The 16,662-nt window shown below is 42.9% G+C and overlaps 1 protein-coding gene across 1 annotated transcript; it reads right to left on the bottom strand.

Moving 5' to 3' along the window:
* Nucleotides 1-6,214: 6,214 nt before the first annotated feature.
* On the bottom strand, nt 6,215-13,293 carry LOC140255330 (pancreatic alpha-amylase-like). Its single transcript, XM_072342788.1, is given in 10 exon segments — nt 6,215-7,993; nt 8,200-8,325; nt 8,426-8,547; nt 8,714-8,813; nt 8,923-9,045; nt 9,133-9,266; nt 10,110-10,340; nt 11,817-12,014; nt 12,293-12,439; nt 13,126-13,293. Coding segments are annotated over 10 exon segments (1,539 nt in total). The 3' UTR covers nt 6,215-7,803.
* Between the last annotated feature and the right edge of the window lie 3,369 nt (nt 13,294-16,662).

Genomic DNA, 16,662 nt, shown 5'->3' with positions numbered 1-16,662 from the left:
AACTGCACATGGAACCTGTTTGACTAAAACTTTCTTAAAATAACACAATAAATAATAAACTTTCTTAACACACATAAAGCAATACAATCCTGATTGATTCCAAAAGTAAGCCCTTATTCCATTGGTGCTGACAGAAGCTATCCCACATGGAAAATGACAAAGTGGAAACAAAGTAACCCTTCTGCAATCGGCCATTCATTGTCGGGTGTCCTGTAGAGGATACAAGCGAGATAAGATATAATGAATAACAAGGTGAATTGCAAACAATAATTTGAATCAATCACATGAACAAGACCTAAACACCAAATGTAAACTCTAACACCAAAGAAGTCTGTATGAACAAAACTACATTTCTAATTGATTAGCACTATGTCTTCATCTTCACTTTGATAAAGAACTTCCCAGACCAGGATGGTAGGTGTCCAATCCTGAAAACAAACTGCACTTGACTATATATCTATCTATCTATCTCACACACTTCAAAATTCCCAGCCATTTATTTTGGATTTCAAACTAGTTAATTACAAGTTAAACTTCTAAACAAAGCCTTCTATGTAAAAGCTTCCTTTTTTAGTGAGACATTTCCTGTACAATAACTACAATATATCCATCCTGTATACCTTCAAACCAAAGAAATAAATAGACATCAAACACTCGGAAAACACATAACTCTTCATTATTATCCCAACAAACAAAGAAAATGAAAACACAGTTAGTTACATTCTGCCTATTTACATTGACTGTTTGCACATGCTGTACAAGTGCATGCCCCTATTTATTAGTCCACAGAAGGACTTCTTAATGACTTACTTACTTAATTACTTACTTACTTAACAAACCAGTAATAACAGTTAAAGAAGTAAGTAAGAAAGAAAGTACACAATTTCTGTACGCCCAGAGACAGTGACCCACATATGTCTTTAAGCTTCTCAAAACACCTTGTCAAAATTTCTTCCTCCAATGACATTCGGCAATGATCAATATTCACCTACCGTGACAAAGTTCTACTTTTTCAAAACATATTATTTCTGGAAAGTAGACTGTGGAAACAGCAGCCTCACTTGTGCAGGAACTTACTTCTTCACTATACAAACTAAGAAGATGAATCCCTCCTCCAAAATGCACACCCTGCATTTCACAAAACACATCATAAATAGATAGTTTCATCATTAACTTAACTTTGACAAAAACCTTAAAACACTATAATAGGACAACACCAGGCTTTATAAAACTTACTTCCTTACATTTCTCAAGTCCTTCAAAACATGACACAAGATAAACCAGTGAAAACTTACTTAAAAAAAAAAAACAAAAAAAAACTGGTTTCACATATAACCATACACCTCTTTTAACTTCACTTATAGTCACAGCCATTAAAACCAAATAATACCTAGATTTACTGGCCTCAGAAAAATAAGTAACAGTCAAGCGCTGCTGCTTCATGAAGAGAAGCAGAACTGCTACCCCTTCTAATTGATTCTTACCAACTACCATATCCAAGACACTTAATAACCCATCAAAAAAAAAAAAAAAAAAAAAAAAAAAAAAAACAGGGAAAAATAACAGGGAAGAACCTGCCAGAAAAGAAACAACATGCATAAACTCATAAGTAAGTCAATACCACTAAGACATACAGGCCTGGAACCGTCCAATCTTAATGTGTTTGTTTAAAAAACACAAATTCCAAAATACAGTCAACACACATAAAACTGCATTCCAAAACAGTCAACGCTCTTCTCTTCTTTACACTGACACGATAGATAGGAGGTGAACACAGAGGTCTCACTACTTCTTACAAAAGCTGCAGAAATAACTTGCAAGATTCTAAAATGAAGCAATTAATCAATTACTTACTTAAAACACTAACTCATACCAGACAACTCAATGCCTTAAAAACATTTGCACCTAACTAGCTTGTGCCCAACAAAGCCGATTCATTAGCAAATGACTATTCTAATAGCATGCGCCAGTATTTCTTTTCCCCTCCAACATCAATACACAATTCAACATAACCTCTTTACAACAACAAACAACAAAGAAAAGTCCTAACTGGCAGCGCAAAACACAAACAACACAATTCTCTCTTATCTTTATAGACTCTGTAACCCATTATTAAAGTGCTTAAGTTCTCCATTCCCTCACATTCCAACAATGTTTCATCTTCCTCAGACCACTATAACTGTGTTTCCACATGGATTTCATTTCCAGCAAAAGCTTATCACTGTATACACCTCATCCTCTCCATAGCCCCTAGGTCACTTTATGAATGCAGAACTGACCAACTAGACAAGTACAGAAGCTACACATCCTATCATCTTTCTAACTAACCATCTTTCAATCATCTATGTGACAATCACAAAGAAAAAATAAAAGAAAAAAAAAAAAATAAATAAAAAAAAAAAACCAACAGAAAAACAACAACAAAAAAAAAAAAAATTACAAAACACAAACCAAATCAATAGAACACAAAAATGACAACAACAAATACACAAGAAAGGTGTTTCACTGCAATGCAGAAACTAATGCACGTCACCTTACTTCAATCACTTACAACTACCTTTGTCTCACAAAATAAGCTCTGACACAGATCATCTCCTCAGCACAAGACAGAACACACACACTGAGCACTGTGACCGTGACCGTCCAAATGCTGAAGTACTGCAATAACCTGTTTCTCCGTGAAGCTACATACAATCATATCTACATTTTCCCATTCAAAATGAATGCCACAACCACTTTGCAAAAAACTATAAGGAATTACAACCAGGTGACAAAAGAACACAATTTGTTCTTAGGCTTTTAAAGTGCCTTGACTTGTAACAAGATACATAATATCACATCCCTAAACAGTGCACAACCTCATTACAATTGGATGTCTCCACAGAGAATTCAAGTAACGACATGCTTATCTATCAAGACTTGTCAGCAAATCCGACTAACTCTCACTAATGTACTTATCTCTGAGCAATTATTTCTGACTCTGATACAGACTCATCAACACAATAAAAAACCTAAACACCGTTAACAAGAACACCGTGACTTCCACTATTACAAGCCTCACCACTGTGAAATCTGCTGAAAAAAAAAGGAACTAACACCATCCCCGGTTGTTCCACTTTATTACTCACCCCCACGCCAATAAGAAATAAAGCCAGCAAAGCAGTGCTAGTTCAAAACAATTTAAAAACTAAAACGCTCAGTGTGTTTGACCACTTACACTTAACTCATGCAAAGAAAACTAACTACCTATAAAACTACTCTACAATATAATACAGCACTCCGCCTATGGTAGGAACAAAAAAAAAAACAGCAACAAACAACACACATGATCAAATGCTAAACTACACAGGAGCACTAAAGGTCTTTTTACCTATTCCTTAAAAGAGCGTATCAGTTCTCCAGCCCTCAGCATTACAAACAAAAAAAAAAAAACAGGAAACCGGTGCGTGACAAAACAATTACCAACTAGCTGAGGACAAACATACCAGATAAAGAAGAAACACATACAGTCAGCAAATCTGCATCCCTGTAACCAGGTGAGAATACACAAGTGCTTTTCGGGCAATAATAGATGGGTAACATCACACGCGAGCAAAACAAAACTTGGCACGAAACACAACGCTTTTCGACAGATACACCGGTAAGAGGACAAAAGCCAAGGAAACAAAACTCAATCTGAAAGCCGAGAAGGCAGAAAAGCCACAAAAAAACATACTGTAGACTAAAATGCAAACTGGATTCTTGGCTTTCAATCAGACATTCCATATCTCTCGCATCCTAATATACCTAGACTAGGGCTGGGAGAGCACAATTCCCTCCCGCTATAGCAGAGAAGCGAGTCTGAAACCACCTGAAGAATCCGAATGTCCAAAACTCTAAAAAACATCACGACGTGCGCCCCTGAATCGTGAGGAGACCGCCAGATATGACCGCATCGCCGCTCTGCGTCGAGCTCGCCATCTCGCAAATGACAGGGAAGACCTCAGTGACAGGAAAAACATCACACCAAATTGATGGTAAGCTGTAACCTCAATAAAGAACCTATGCCACGGTCACACAGACAAACCGACACGACCGGTGTAGCGTCCCGCACGGCTCTCCGTATTCCTGCGCTCCCCAAACGGAAACATCTGATCTCACAAGCAGTAAAAAAACGCATGTCTTTGGAATCAATAAGCTTTGTCTCAGTCAGTTTGGACGCACGCTCCTCCACGCGCCCACATATAACAAGGGGAGTGTTTCAGATTTACCAACACCTACGCTATCGTGCGGCATGACTGCTTATCTGAAAAAAAGCCTAAGATGTCAAGTACTGTACTCACTATTACGGTGACTAAGCGATCAACCTGACATACACTACCTCCCTTCCTTTCACTGTATTCTCCACACGAGTTGAAAAATACAAACAACAACAACAACAACAAAATAACTTCACAAAACATTGCCACCACAATTTACCTGATACATCTTTTCAGTGACTCCACTTGCAGAATGACATTTCCTGACTTTGAAATCCCAGGCGGAATGAAACACGGCGGTCAAATTCTCCACTCCCGGTGTCAAAATAGCTCCCGCACGTCCAGTGGGTGCCTGCGCCGCCAGAAGATCCGCACGTGATTGATGACGACACGCACATATATTGAAACCTGGAAATGCAGGGATTGCAAAACAGTCTGAGTTGTGCTGATATCTAAGCAATAGCCAAAGCTGTAACGCGCCGCTGATAATTTTACCTTTTATTCCTCTCCCTTAATTGTCCATTTAACCCTACTCAGAGAATAGGAGTGGTAACTTCGCTCAACATACACCACCCTTCTCAATATATCACTTACACAATTACAAGACACTTCAACGTTGTTGCGTCTGGTCCCCCCGTCTCCGAATTCATTTTCATCGCACCGTTGACTGCAGATCTCGTAGCCGAAGAGCTACCGCCAGGGTCTGCTCAGATCAGTAATGACTATGTTTGCATTTGAAGGAGAAACCTGCAAGTAAAATTACGTACCTAGGTCAAAAACCAGTAACTCACATTTTCTGTTTAAACTGCAAAAGTTACGCTAACTGCTGAGATTACTCTGCAATTTCCATGGGATGGGCTTTGGCCCAAACCGTTACTCTCCCTCCTGCGGCACAAGCTCCGGTCTGCTACACGTCCGTCCCGAAGACTGGCATCAAAGAAACGGACTTTTGTTGCCAGGAGCCGTCTGGATCTACTGTCCGAGAACACGCGTACGGGAGGCCTGAAGGAACCTTAATAATTTTTTGGCTAGAATAACAACATCCTTTAGACAACCTATGTCTCCGTACTAAACTCAGCAACAGGTACCGAGTAAAACATAGCATTACACGTGAACCGTGACAGTGAAATGAAAACCTCGTTGCAGCCGATCAGCAGCTACAGAAACACACATACCAGGCTGGCACAAAGTCCAAATCTGCTTCAGCTGTACCACAGCTGAACATACGATACCTTCTCCCAATGCTCACACTTCAAGACGCACCGAGCAGTCTCTGAGCAACGCACCCAAAACTGGGTTTCTATTCTTTCCTGTCATGTAAATAAAGGAATTTATGAAAAGCTCTGCAATATAAGGTGAAAGAAAATAAAGGTAAGCTCACACCCACGTGTGAGTTCAATCAATCCTATTCCATATCAGACATATAACACACCACCTCTAAAGTCTTTAAACAATTCATCTCACCACAAAGTATAAAGCTTTTATGTACATCATTGACTATTAATATTATTATTAAATATATAATAGATTATAAATAATAATAACACTTTGATTAATAAAATATATAATTACATTCTATATATTATAAACAACAAATACTATATATATAAAATATATGTATATATATAAAATATAAAATATAATATATAATATATATATAGTATATATATAAAAAAATAATAACAACAAAAAATTATAAAAAAAATTAATCACAAAATTCCGTGATTCTGTGATCACTATTATTTTGTACTGTTAATCGCTGTCCTTCCATTGCCAAAAACTTATGTTCAAGGACAAAATTCAGAAAGTACTCCAAATTGTTCATCTGCTCATTTTCCTAGCACAGACCCAAAATTATCGTGAACACATCACAAAACAAAAACACATTAAAAAACAACAAACAAACACACAAACAAAAATTATTCCCTCTTTTAACTGACTGCACATTCAGGAGATTTTAGACGTCGGGATGAAAACGCACTCATTCGCAACAACAGAGTGCAACATTCGCAGGGACCGAATCGAGACATTACGGTTGGCTATTTTCGACACCGCAAACCTAAAACGCTCTTCTGCTTCCACCTCGACGTGCGCGGAAAACCACTCCGCTCCGTGCGATTCCTCCATATTCGTGACACTTATCAAACATATTGAGTGTAATCTTAAAATACATTAAACAACTATTTAGACTCCTCAGCAATAAAAAAATAACAGTAACTAACCGACACTCTGACACCCTCATTCGCTTAACGGTTCTTACAAGCGTAATACCCCGACATACCGGTCGGTACAATATACGAGGGGGTCAATTTACAAATGGTTTCCGCGCGCTTGTTCCCGCTGTGCTTTCACACAAAGATAACATGACAGAAACATTACTTACTGACGGCTGTAGCGGTTCCGCTTCCACGCTGTTCTCTCGTGCTTCGCTTCCGTAAGTGGCTTGCCGCTTAAAAATGAGTCACGGTGGCTTCATTACTGAACAGATCGTCGCTAAAAGCTAAGTGCCTCAGCAGTCATTTCATTTTACATAACAGAACATCTTCTCTACGATAAGCTGCGCAAAGCCTTAAGATTCCATTATTAATAAAAGGCGCATTAAAATCAGCCTATCGTATTTGCATTACTACAGCTGATCAGCAAGACATAAAACAAAACACGGGGAAAAAGACATGTCATTTCATCACGCTGCAGAATCAGCAGAAGATGCCTAAGGTTCTCTTAGGAAAAACTGTAAAACGAGACTGAGTACCGGATAACACTTATCTCAGGTTATTCGCTCGCAAGAAAACGGAATTCGGAGATGGTGACCCTGAGCCTTGTGGTTCGACTGCCTAGCTGCCGAGACTAAGACGACTGCCTTCCTCTAAATGAGAAACACGACGTGATCTCTGCTCTTTGAAAACACCGCGTCACGTGACGCTTCAAGCTGACTAGAACAAAGTGCCTGCTCCGCAGTATGTCTCGGCCTTGGAAACGCCACATTTTCTATTCCACACACACTAGGATTTTTCCTCCTGTACCTCCTTTACTCTTGCAGTCCTGGAAACTAAGAAAAACGGGCCGGTATTGCCTTACAACCTACCGGTGGCATCGCCGCTAGTTACGATGGGATAATGCTACGATCCCAAATATGAAGGTAAAAACCCCCATCTTCAATTCCGTTGCCGTTTACGTTCAATGGCTGCGCAGAATCACACAACATTGGGAAATCAAACCTGGCCAAATCTGTATACAATACACAGCAGCGGTGTCGCAAGTTAGCGACGCGACATAGGGTTCGCGAGAAAAAAAATTTGTCTTTTATTTTCCAAAACAACATTTTGATATCCTACCGCACACATTCAGCACGTTGCCGCTAACGATCCATTGGCTAAGAAGCAGGCGAGCACCAAAACAAGTCTTCGTAGCGGCAGAGAGCGTCTCTTATGCCTAGCTACGACACGACCCAGTTTTTTCTGTCCGTCTCTCCCGGCGCCTCGTTGACGCCAAAATAGACATTCGACGAGGTCGAGCTGACCTCTCCTTCTTCCACAGAGCAACAAAGACAAAAATACAAATGAAATTATAACATGGCATCGACGTGAAATGCAACAAATGGGTCTTCGTCACTGTTACTAATCTGGATATTAGCCATTCCGTCCGAGGAAACGTGCACCTGCTTTCCCGTACACGAATCGCCTTCCTTTTGTCCGGAAATGACGTCGCAGTAGGTACCGGCGGGCAGCCCGGTTTGCAAATTGACGTTCATATACCTATGTGAAAAGTACGTTGCTTAAGGGTGGCTTACAAAAGAGACACTTAAAAGGAGGCACAGAATAAGGACATCGAGAAACTATCCTCTCCGCCTATAACCGCCAGAACTTACGCAGGTACCGCTCGCGTCCCCGGGCGCTACCCTGCGCGCGGCCTCGGTTTCTCTACTGTGACCTCAAATGCGGTTGCCCAGCAAATCACTCACCGGTCGTCGTTATTAAAGACGATGAAGCCTCTGTTGCCGCGACCGAAAGCCACTTGATCGCTCCCGTTGTCCCACCAGTTTGAGAAAGGCTGACTGTCTACCACGTTACGGAAGATAACCATGTTCCTGCAAAGGCAAAGAAGGGCTGTCGTTGAGGTCCCAGGTGTTCCACGGCCGAGAGGCACGCGACGCGAGCGTCACCGCTTTCGGTACGCCGTTCTCCCACCTTATTTGTCTCCAGCGATGTTCGCAGACCCAGTCGTTGCCACAGGTAGTATCCGGGTTAATTGTAACGGACTTCGTCGATCCGTCCGCGTTACTCGGTGGCCCGAACCAGTCGTTAATATCCTTTCAATGAAAAAAAAAAATTTCAAAGTCCATTCTAGAAAATGCACAACAGATATCCAGAGAGAGAAGTTACGCACTGCTCCCAGCATTCATCTGGCAGATCCAGACCGGGACAGAAAAATCTTCTACATTGGACACTACAAAAACATCAGAGCTGCAAACTCACCGCTCCGTTCTGGAAATATCGTGGCCAACGATAACTTGACATCACCCGCGTGAACCCGTACGGATGAGCGAGCATGAAACCGACCGCCATTTTATAAAGCCTGTCGAAAACAAGTGTAACGGAACGCGTTGAGAGACGGGACCCCAAAAAACGAGCAGACCGAAAAGCACAATAGTAAGCGTCACGGCCCAGACGCCGGCGTTCCTCACCTGGCGTCCCAGAAGGTGAGAACGGAAGCTCCGCCCGCCCCGTGCCCGCGCTGGTTGTCGTGGTTGTCCACGAAGACCAGGGCTCTGTCGGAAGGCACGAAGCCCCAGCCTTCTCCCCAGTTCCTAGACAAAAACACAAGGATGTGTTTCCACCCTGTCACGTCACGCGTTCAGCTTATTTTACATCAGTTATGGCACATTCGCCCTTACTTTAAATAGGCCATCTTCTCTCCGTTCCGCTTGCGGATCACCATCCCCAGTTTCGCGCCGTACTTGAACTCTGTCACTCGGCCGTTTCAGAAGTACTGACTGCCTGTGATCGGCTCTCCCCCCAAGTCAATTACCTGTTGCATAAAAGAACATTCCTTGATGATACAAGAAAAACGGGTAAAAAACACTGTCCTACACATGACTTGCAGTAAAAATCAGTATGTGAGATAAGAACATTATCTCATTTCTTCTGGGAGTCTCATTTGAAGCAGTTTTGCTTATTTTCTCACGGCACGGCTGTTAGCTTTCGCTCACTTTTTGCCACACTTTCCTTACTGTGACCGATCGGTACTGCATGATTATAGCCTCGCCGCTGTACACATTCATCTTTTACCACCGTCTCTAATTTCAGGATGCGGACTCACAGGCGAGCGCCTTTCTTGATTACGTAATGAAGCTAACGCACATTTCGCTATCGTCGTGAGATCTTATACGTCACACACATTTAATTAAATGCACGGAGCGACTTTAGCTTCTGCAGACCATTACCTTTACTTTAACTCATTGAAGGATAGTTACTCAAACATACTAAAAAGACACGCCAGAATGTCCAAGGCACGCTGCCTATGCGCTTTCAGACTATCGTCATTTATACCTTCTGTTACAATTGAGACGGTCAGAATTTGCAACGTTTTTTAACAATCGACTCAATCTGTACGCTACGTCTCAAAAGAAATTTCACACTCAATTTGTGCCACGAGGCCCCGAACGACTGAGGCTTTTCTCCCGTCAACGGTGACTTGCGCTCACATTACACGTTTCAAATTACAATTATAAAACATTGACATCATTTCATATCTAAGCGGCAGGGCGCTCGGGACTAACAGAAGAAAAACGCTACTTTAAGATGCAGGATAAGCGCATACGGCTCCTATATAATAATGCACAGAAAGTAACATGAAGAAAATGAAAATTACCTCCTGATAAATGAAAGGCCTAGCTCCCGCAGAAAACCATTTGGTATTGAGATCTCTCAGCTCATCCAAAACTGCCTTCACGTCCCCTGGCCACATGTGCTTGGCGGCGTCGATCCGGAACCCGGCTACGCCGATGTCGATGAGGTAATTCATGTACTCTGCAATTCTGGAGCGCACGTACTTCTTCTCCAGGGCCAAATCGAGAAGATTAACTAAACGGCAGTTTCGGACCTGTACAAACATTCTACGATTAAACATTTTTCCATAGTGAACTACACAGATTATTCCACCTATATTTCCTTAAATTTCTTAAACTATATTGCAATGCCAAAGGACAACCTTCACTGAGTCCTCATTCACAATGCGCATCTTATCGCTTTTGACAGTAACGCGCACGGTTCTTTTGGACGGTTTCCTACATATAAAGAGCATTTCAGAAATCCTCGGGTGGCCAACGCACGTCTGTAACTATTAAAGGAACGTATCGGAGAGGGAAATACTAAAACCCTAATTAAGTTTTTAACGCAATTACAAGGCAACGATATATTATTTTTGCCCCAGCGCATTAACGTGCAGATTCAGTACTAATTCAAATACACTCATTAATTCTGTGATACGGGAAGGATTTGTAGAAATGCTATTTCAAACTCGTCACTATATTAAATTATAAAGCCTCGGAGAACAAACAAAACAACAAATTTGTTTTCTCACACCCTTTCTGCTTTAATTTCCCGTAAATAAAAAACAACGGGCATAGGTTTTCTTCAAAAAAATGGAAGCATTTCTGTATACTTGGTGTATATTTAGCACATCTCACACGGGATATTTCTTAGGAAACGCTTCTTTACAGAAAAGGTAGTTAGACACCGAAATAGGCTCCCCGGGAAGGTGGACAAGTCACGGACCCTGGATGCGTTTAAAAGCCGTTTGGATGTGGTGCTCAGACAAATGATGTATCAGAGGGTTTTTAAAGGTAGGATACTATGGCTAGGCTGCGGTTGGACTCGATGATCTTTGAGGTCTTTTCCAACCTGAGTAATTCTATGATTCTATTATATCCGTGGCCGTGCACACATCGGTCTGGAGACACAAAGGTACGTCGGCCTATGTTGCAACCTGTACTAAATACCTGGCGATACAGAAGATCCTTTGGAGCTGCTCGAGACCGCAGGGACGTTTCCCCAACATTCCTTGACCTTACACTCAGATTCAGGAATAATAAATTACATTCAACCGCCAAAAGACGGTGTTTAAAAAAACAAAACAAACAAACAAAACATAACAAAGCCCACAAAAAAAAACACAGGTATTAGAAAATTGCATTAAAAACTGCTAATCTCTTTCTTCTGAAATTGAGACCAAGAAAAACTACAGAATTAGAAGAAGAGGCAAATAGAAACTCCTACTTCTTAACAAACTTAGTAAACAAAAGAATCCCTATATAGTTCCTACGACTTTTCAGACTGTCTTTATAAAGTACATAAGCACATAACTTAAGCCTAAAAGCGAGACTAAAGTGGCTCGAGTAGAACCATCCCTTTGCTCTGGATAAAGAAGCGGAATTCACGTTAGTGACGCTAACCGATACTATCACCGATGAGCGTGGCTTTCCGTGAGATCATTTTAATATTCCTACGTAACGCCTGGCAGTAAAGAGGAGCAAAGAAAGAACCGCGCTAGAATACGTGTTACTAGTTAAAAGTTTACCTGAGACGCATCGTGATAATCCTCAATGTCTCCGCTTCTGGATTGACACTTCGCGTCATTAAAATCCCAGGCAGAATACGGCACGGCTGGGAAATCTTTCGTCTCTGCGTTGAAAAAGCTTCCGCAGGTAGAATGATTGCCGGCGCCGGCGTTACCTCCGCACATATGATTTATTACTGCATCCGCATAAACGTATACCTAGAGAATAATACACAAATTTCAATTTAGGAACGCTCCTTCCCGCAGCGCCGCTATCTGAATAAGATTCTCCTCCTCTTATCTCCTGCCGTATCCCTCTACTTCCGCTGGCCTCCCCCCCCGACATTTTAAAAGACTACTATTTACAGCGGCAGTGATACGATACGCATCTCAGTGAATTGAAAAAAAATATTTAGTCCGCTACAACCGCGTCTTCTGTGTCACCCAGCATCTATAGCCTTTCACCGCTACCGCCGGAATGTTTTGCATGCGCTTACGCCGACATCGTTGCACCTGGTCACCATTTCTCTAAATTCAGTTTCGTTTCCCGATCGCGTGCACAGTTTGTAGCTGACCGGCTGGTACCTTTCCCACCACGGTCGCGAGGGGTCGGCGATGACGAGATTTTCATTTGGAGGCGAAATCTATGAGTAACATGGCATCGACAGAGTGTTAGTTATGTTTACACATTATTGTTAAGAACAAGAACATGAATAACAAACATCAGGTCAGTCCCATTAATGAAAGCCGACAGCAATACGTAACATACGCAGATCTTCAGTACGCTGTACTTAAACTGGAGTGGGCTGCAATTAAATGTCTTAGGCCCAGACGTTCGGTAGTCTTTTAACGGCTCGCTCTGACACGCTTCACGGAGAAAAACCTGGCGGTCAGGGCGAACCCAATTAGCAGCCTTTCGCATTGATTCATTTCTTTGTAATTTTTGCCACTCTGATTTCTCATCAGGAGCCCTTTTGCTACATCATACTTTCTAGTAGACTGTTCCGCTAGTTCTCAAAGGACTTACCTCAGTTTAAATAATATCAAGCGGATGAACATACATTATTCAAAGCAATAACAAACACATTTAGTCAGCAGTAAGGAGCTCTAATTCATCTAATTGTAACGGCAAAAGAAAAATGCGTGCTTTGGAGGGATTAAACGTTTACTCTTACGTGACGGTAGCCAAGGATTATCCCTGTCAGCATTTACAAGTAACGATCTCTGTTTTTCTTCCTTTGTATCTGTCCTTGGGTGAACTGAACATTTTAGTCTGAGAAGCAATCGTCCGTGAAGCTATTTCACTACCTACTGATAGAAATACGCTTACCTGAACTCCTCCGAACCCGTTAGGAGCTAAATAGCGTTCGCACTCCAGAGCGATGTCGGCCCAGCGCCATTCGAAGAGATGCACGATGGACGTCCTCCCGGGCCGAGTGTTGGGATTGTACTGTGCCAGGCAAAGCCCCACGAAGAACAGAAGAAAACAGACGCCCATGGTGTGTCCTGTGATCGCCTAAGCTCTTCTTATTACACGTTTATTTTCCTGCAAGAGGGTAAAGTGCACGTTACACAACAGACATTTACTTTTCAATGCTAAACTCTGGCATCGTATTTATTTTTACAAGATTACCTTTCTGTTTGATAACTGGCTTTACTTAAACCATTGTGATTTAAAGAGGTATGCCACAATATATTTTTTAAAAAAATAAATTAACAAATAGCTGATTTGGTCCCTGCAATTTCTACAGGTTTCTAGCCCACCCTTCATCTTGCAAATACGCAGTTAATTAATCTAGTGTCCTTCCTAACGCCTCCAATGAGTCAGATGTCAACGTGAGATGGTAACGTTTACTCTTATCAGGATTCTTACATTCTGTTATGTCACACGCCGCTAAGTTATGGCAATAAATTGGCGTGTGCGCATACCCTCGCGGCAGGACTTGAAAGGTCCGCCGCTACCTGCCTCCCCGCATAAACGCAAACCTGTCTCGCGATACTTCGTGGATAGCGATACTGAAGAATGCACTGACCGGGTCTAGGACACGATAGTAAGTTTCTATCTCCCTACTCAGTGTGTCCAACAGCAAGACAACACCGGGTACGGCCGCACGCATGGGTGGCGTGACCTTGTCGAACGCTCCGTAATCTACCTTCAGCCTCCGCGTGTCATCCGGCTTCCGCGCTGGCCAGAGGAGGGAATTATAAGGGGCTTCATTCAGGCCTTACGATCCCTACATTTTCAACCTCCTCCACCGTTCTAGATAGGTCCTCCTGCCCCCCCGAGAGCCCATACTGTTTGGTATGACTTATCCCGCATGGATCGGGCGGGCTAATAGGCTCGCGTACCACGTGGCCTCTTCTTTTTGCAAACATTGCCTGGCTACATTTCTCTCACAGTCTGACGTCTCCCGCAGTTGCCTGGAGAGTCGGACCCCATAGTACATCTAGGCCCACGATGCGGTCTGGGAGCGGGACAACAGACACCTTATATTCCCAGGACAGGAGATACCCAACCCCCCAGATTCGACCACGTCTGGGTGACAGCAGTAGTCTGCCCCTAAAAGCAACTATCGTAATTCTGTTTCCTTGGAATTCAGGTGGATCATCCTAAATGACTGAAGCTTCCACGGCCACGTGGGATCTAACGACCTCTGTCGCACCAAAAACTGCCCAATGGCCATGTCTTTTCCCTCAGGTGGCGCCGCTATCGTAGCTCAAGTCACCTGAGGAGACTTTTTCCTTCCATTAGTGACCGTGAAGTCCACTAGGTTCCAAGTTCTTATAGGTATTTGTTGAAATATTCATACCTCCACTCTTTTGGGAGTATTTTGAGATTACCGATCACCTCATAACTTTCCACACTTGAAATAAAGTATGATTAGGTTGCTGGTTTTAATGACTGGGGTTACCTCAGCTCCTTCTACCGCTCTAACGTTACGCCTCGTTCTTAGGCGCTCCGTCTCCCCCGCGTTGCCTACCGACCGGGCAGCGTGTCGGACGGTGGCCTCCGAGACCACGGGGGTTCGACATGGATACTAATCTAAACCACCCGTAAGGGGGGAGGGAGCCTGTTGCAAAATCGAGTCCCTTATCCCTGCTGAAAACTTTGGAAAACCCGGGCTTTCAAACGCATCCTCGTGTACCGCCTCCCTCGTGCACAACTCACAGATACGTGTTTGAAGGCCCTTCACGGAGGCCATAAACCCGTACGCAATGGTATCTTGGACTTATCGGGCCGAGTAACGCAGCACACACCACCCTTAACCAATCTATTAACGAACGCTTTTCATCCTCATGTTGTATAGTGACACATACTCTCAGTCTAAGGACAGGGTGTGAGGTGACAGATGCCAGCGTAGAAATTTCTGGTCCATTAAGCACACCGCTTTCTGTCCCCAAGTCCCACGATCTTACAAGCCGACATGGCTTTCCCGAAGCTTTTGTCAGCATTGCTGTATTAAGTCCATTCGGATGCTGTACATTGTAGGGCTGTCGAATGCAGATGAGTTTGAGCGGAGGGCGATTGATCGGGGGCGCCCCTACTGCTCTATCTTGTGCTTTCTTAGTTTTTTGTTATTATAGGTTGGATCTCAAAAGAGACCATCTCAAGTAGAACTTCTAGATCAGATCATCAAACGCTGTCTTTTGAATCATCTAGGTCCATCGAGTTATGAGCCTGGGTATTTTCTAATGCAACATTTGGGACTTGTTTTATACAGAAAGTCAAGATGGATTTCTTTCCCTTTAACGTGCCAAGCTGTTGTTCTAACTTCTCAGTACAATGACGTGGCAGTTGATTTTCATTCTCTGCCGTGCTGTTTGAAACTTCCGATTGATTTAATGCATTTAATAATGGCCACGCCGTGGTGGGCGCAGCGGGCCGTTGTTCTTCCGTGATCAAAATGTCTTTATATAATCTGCAATGTGGGATGGGGAAGAAATATTTCCACTAACCTGTGGGGGGGGGGGGGGGGGAGCATTTTTCAATAGCGACCGCAAGCTCACAATACGGTGATCCCAGAAATCCTGCGATAGGTCCTGCTATAGTTTTATCTAGAGGGGTAATGTTCTCCCCTTTGACCCATGTAACATAATGCATAGAAAAGACATTTTAACATTTTTAGCTTGGCTGGCTCACCAAATGTAACAATCCCAAAGTTCCACTCAATGGACAGGTGATAAAAGAGGTGTAATAACAGAGGTTCTAACACAATAGAAAGGTGTTACAAAGGAAACAAAAAGGGCTGCTCACCCATCTCCAGAGCTCCACAAAGGAGGAATCTCCAGCGAGAGATCCTGTCCCGGTGGCGGTCAGCCCTTAAATGAGGTTTAAGTGAGATGCAGCCAAGCTCCGCCCCTTACAGTCACGCACCTGAACCGCCTTCGCCTGTGCTCCCAGGGCGGACGGCTCGTTTCCACAGGTGCCCAATCAGTGGTTCAGGCCGTGACTCGACATATACGATGCAATCCAGAAACAATATAGGGCACACAGGGAGTAAAGAGATTCCTGGTCAGTTTCACGTGGGAAACCAACCGCTTCAGTGAATGCTTAAATGTGAATATGTGGCCCTCTGGTTTGCCACGTGCACGTTTTCCTACTTTAATGCACACTTGAGAATGCACCCCCCCAAAAACTACAACCTACAATATTACAGATAACCACCGAGCATTTTATTAAAAAACCCTTAACAAATCTCTAAAAAACAAAACACACTACCCTTCCTCTCTCATCTTCTTATTTCACGGAAAGAAAGATACACAGCTCTCAGCAGAGCTGCACCCTTTGGAACACACGCAAGCACAAAATAGCTTATTGCTATCGGCTGTCACTGTACCTCACAGGCAGCCAGAGTTATTTCAGACT

Source organism: Excalfactoria chinensis, chromosome 8 (assembly GCF_039878825.1).
Source record: "Excalfactoria chinensis isolate bCotChi1 chromosome 8, bCotChi1.hap2, whole genome shotgun sequence".
In the NCBI taxonomy this organism is placed as follows: Eukaryota; Metazoa; Chordata; class Aves; order Galliformes; family Phasianidae; genus Excalfactoria; species Excalfactoria chinensis.
The sequence above is the reverse complement of the archived record's forward strand: the minus strand, read 5'-3'. Positions and strand labels throughout refer to the sequence as shown.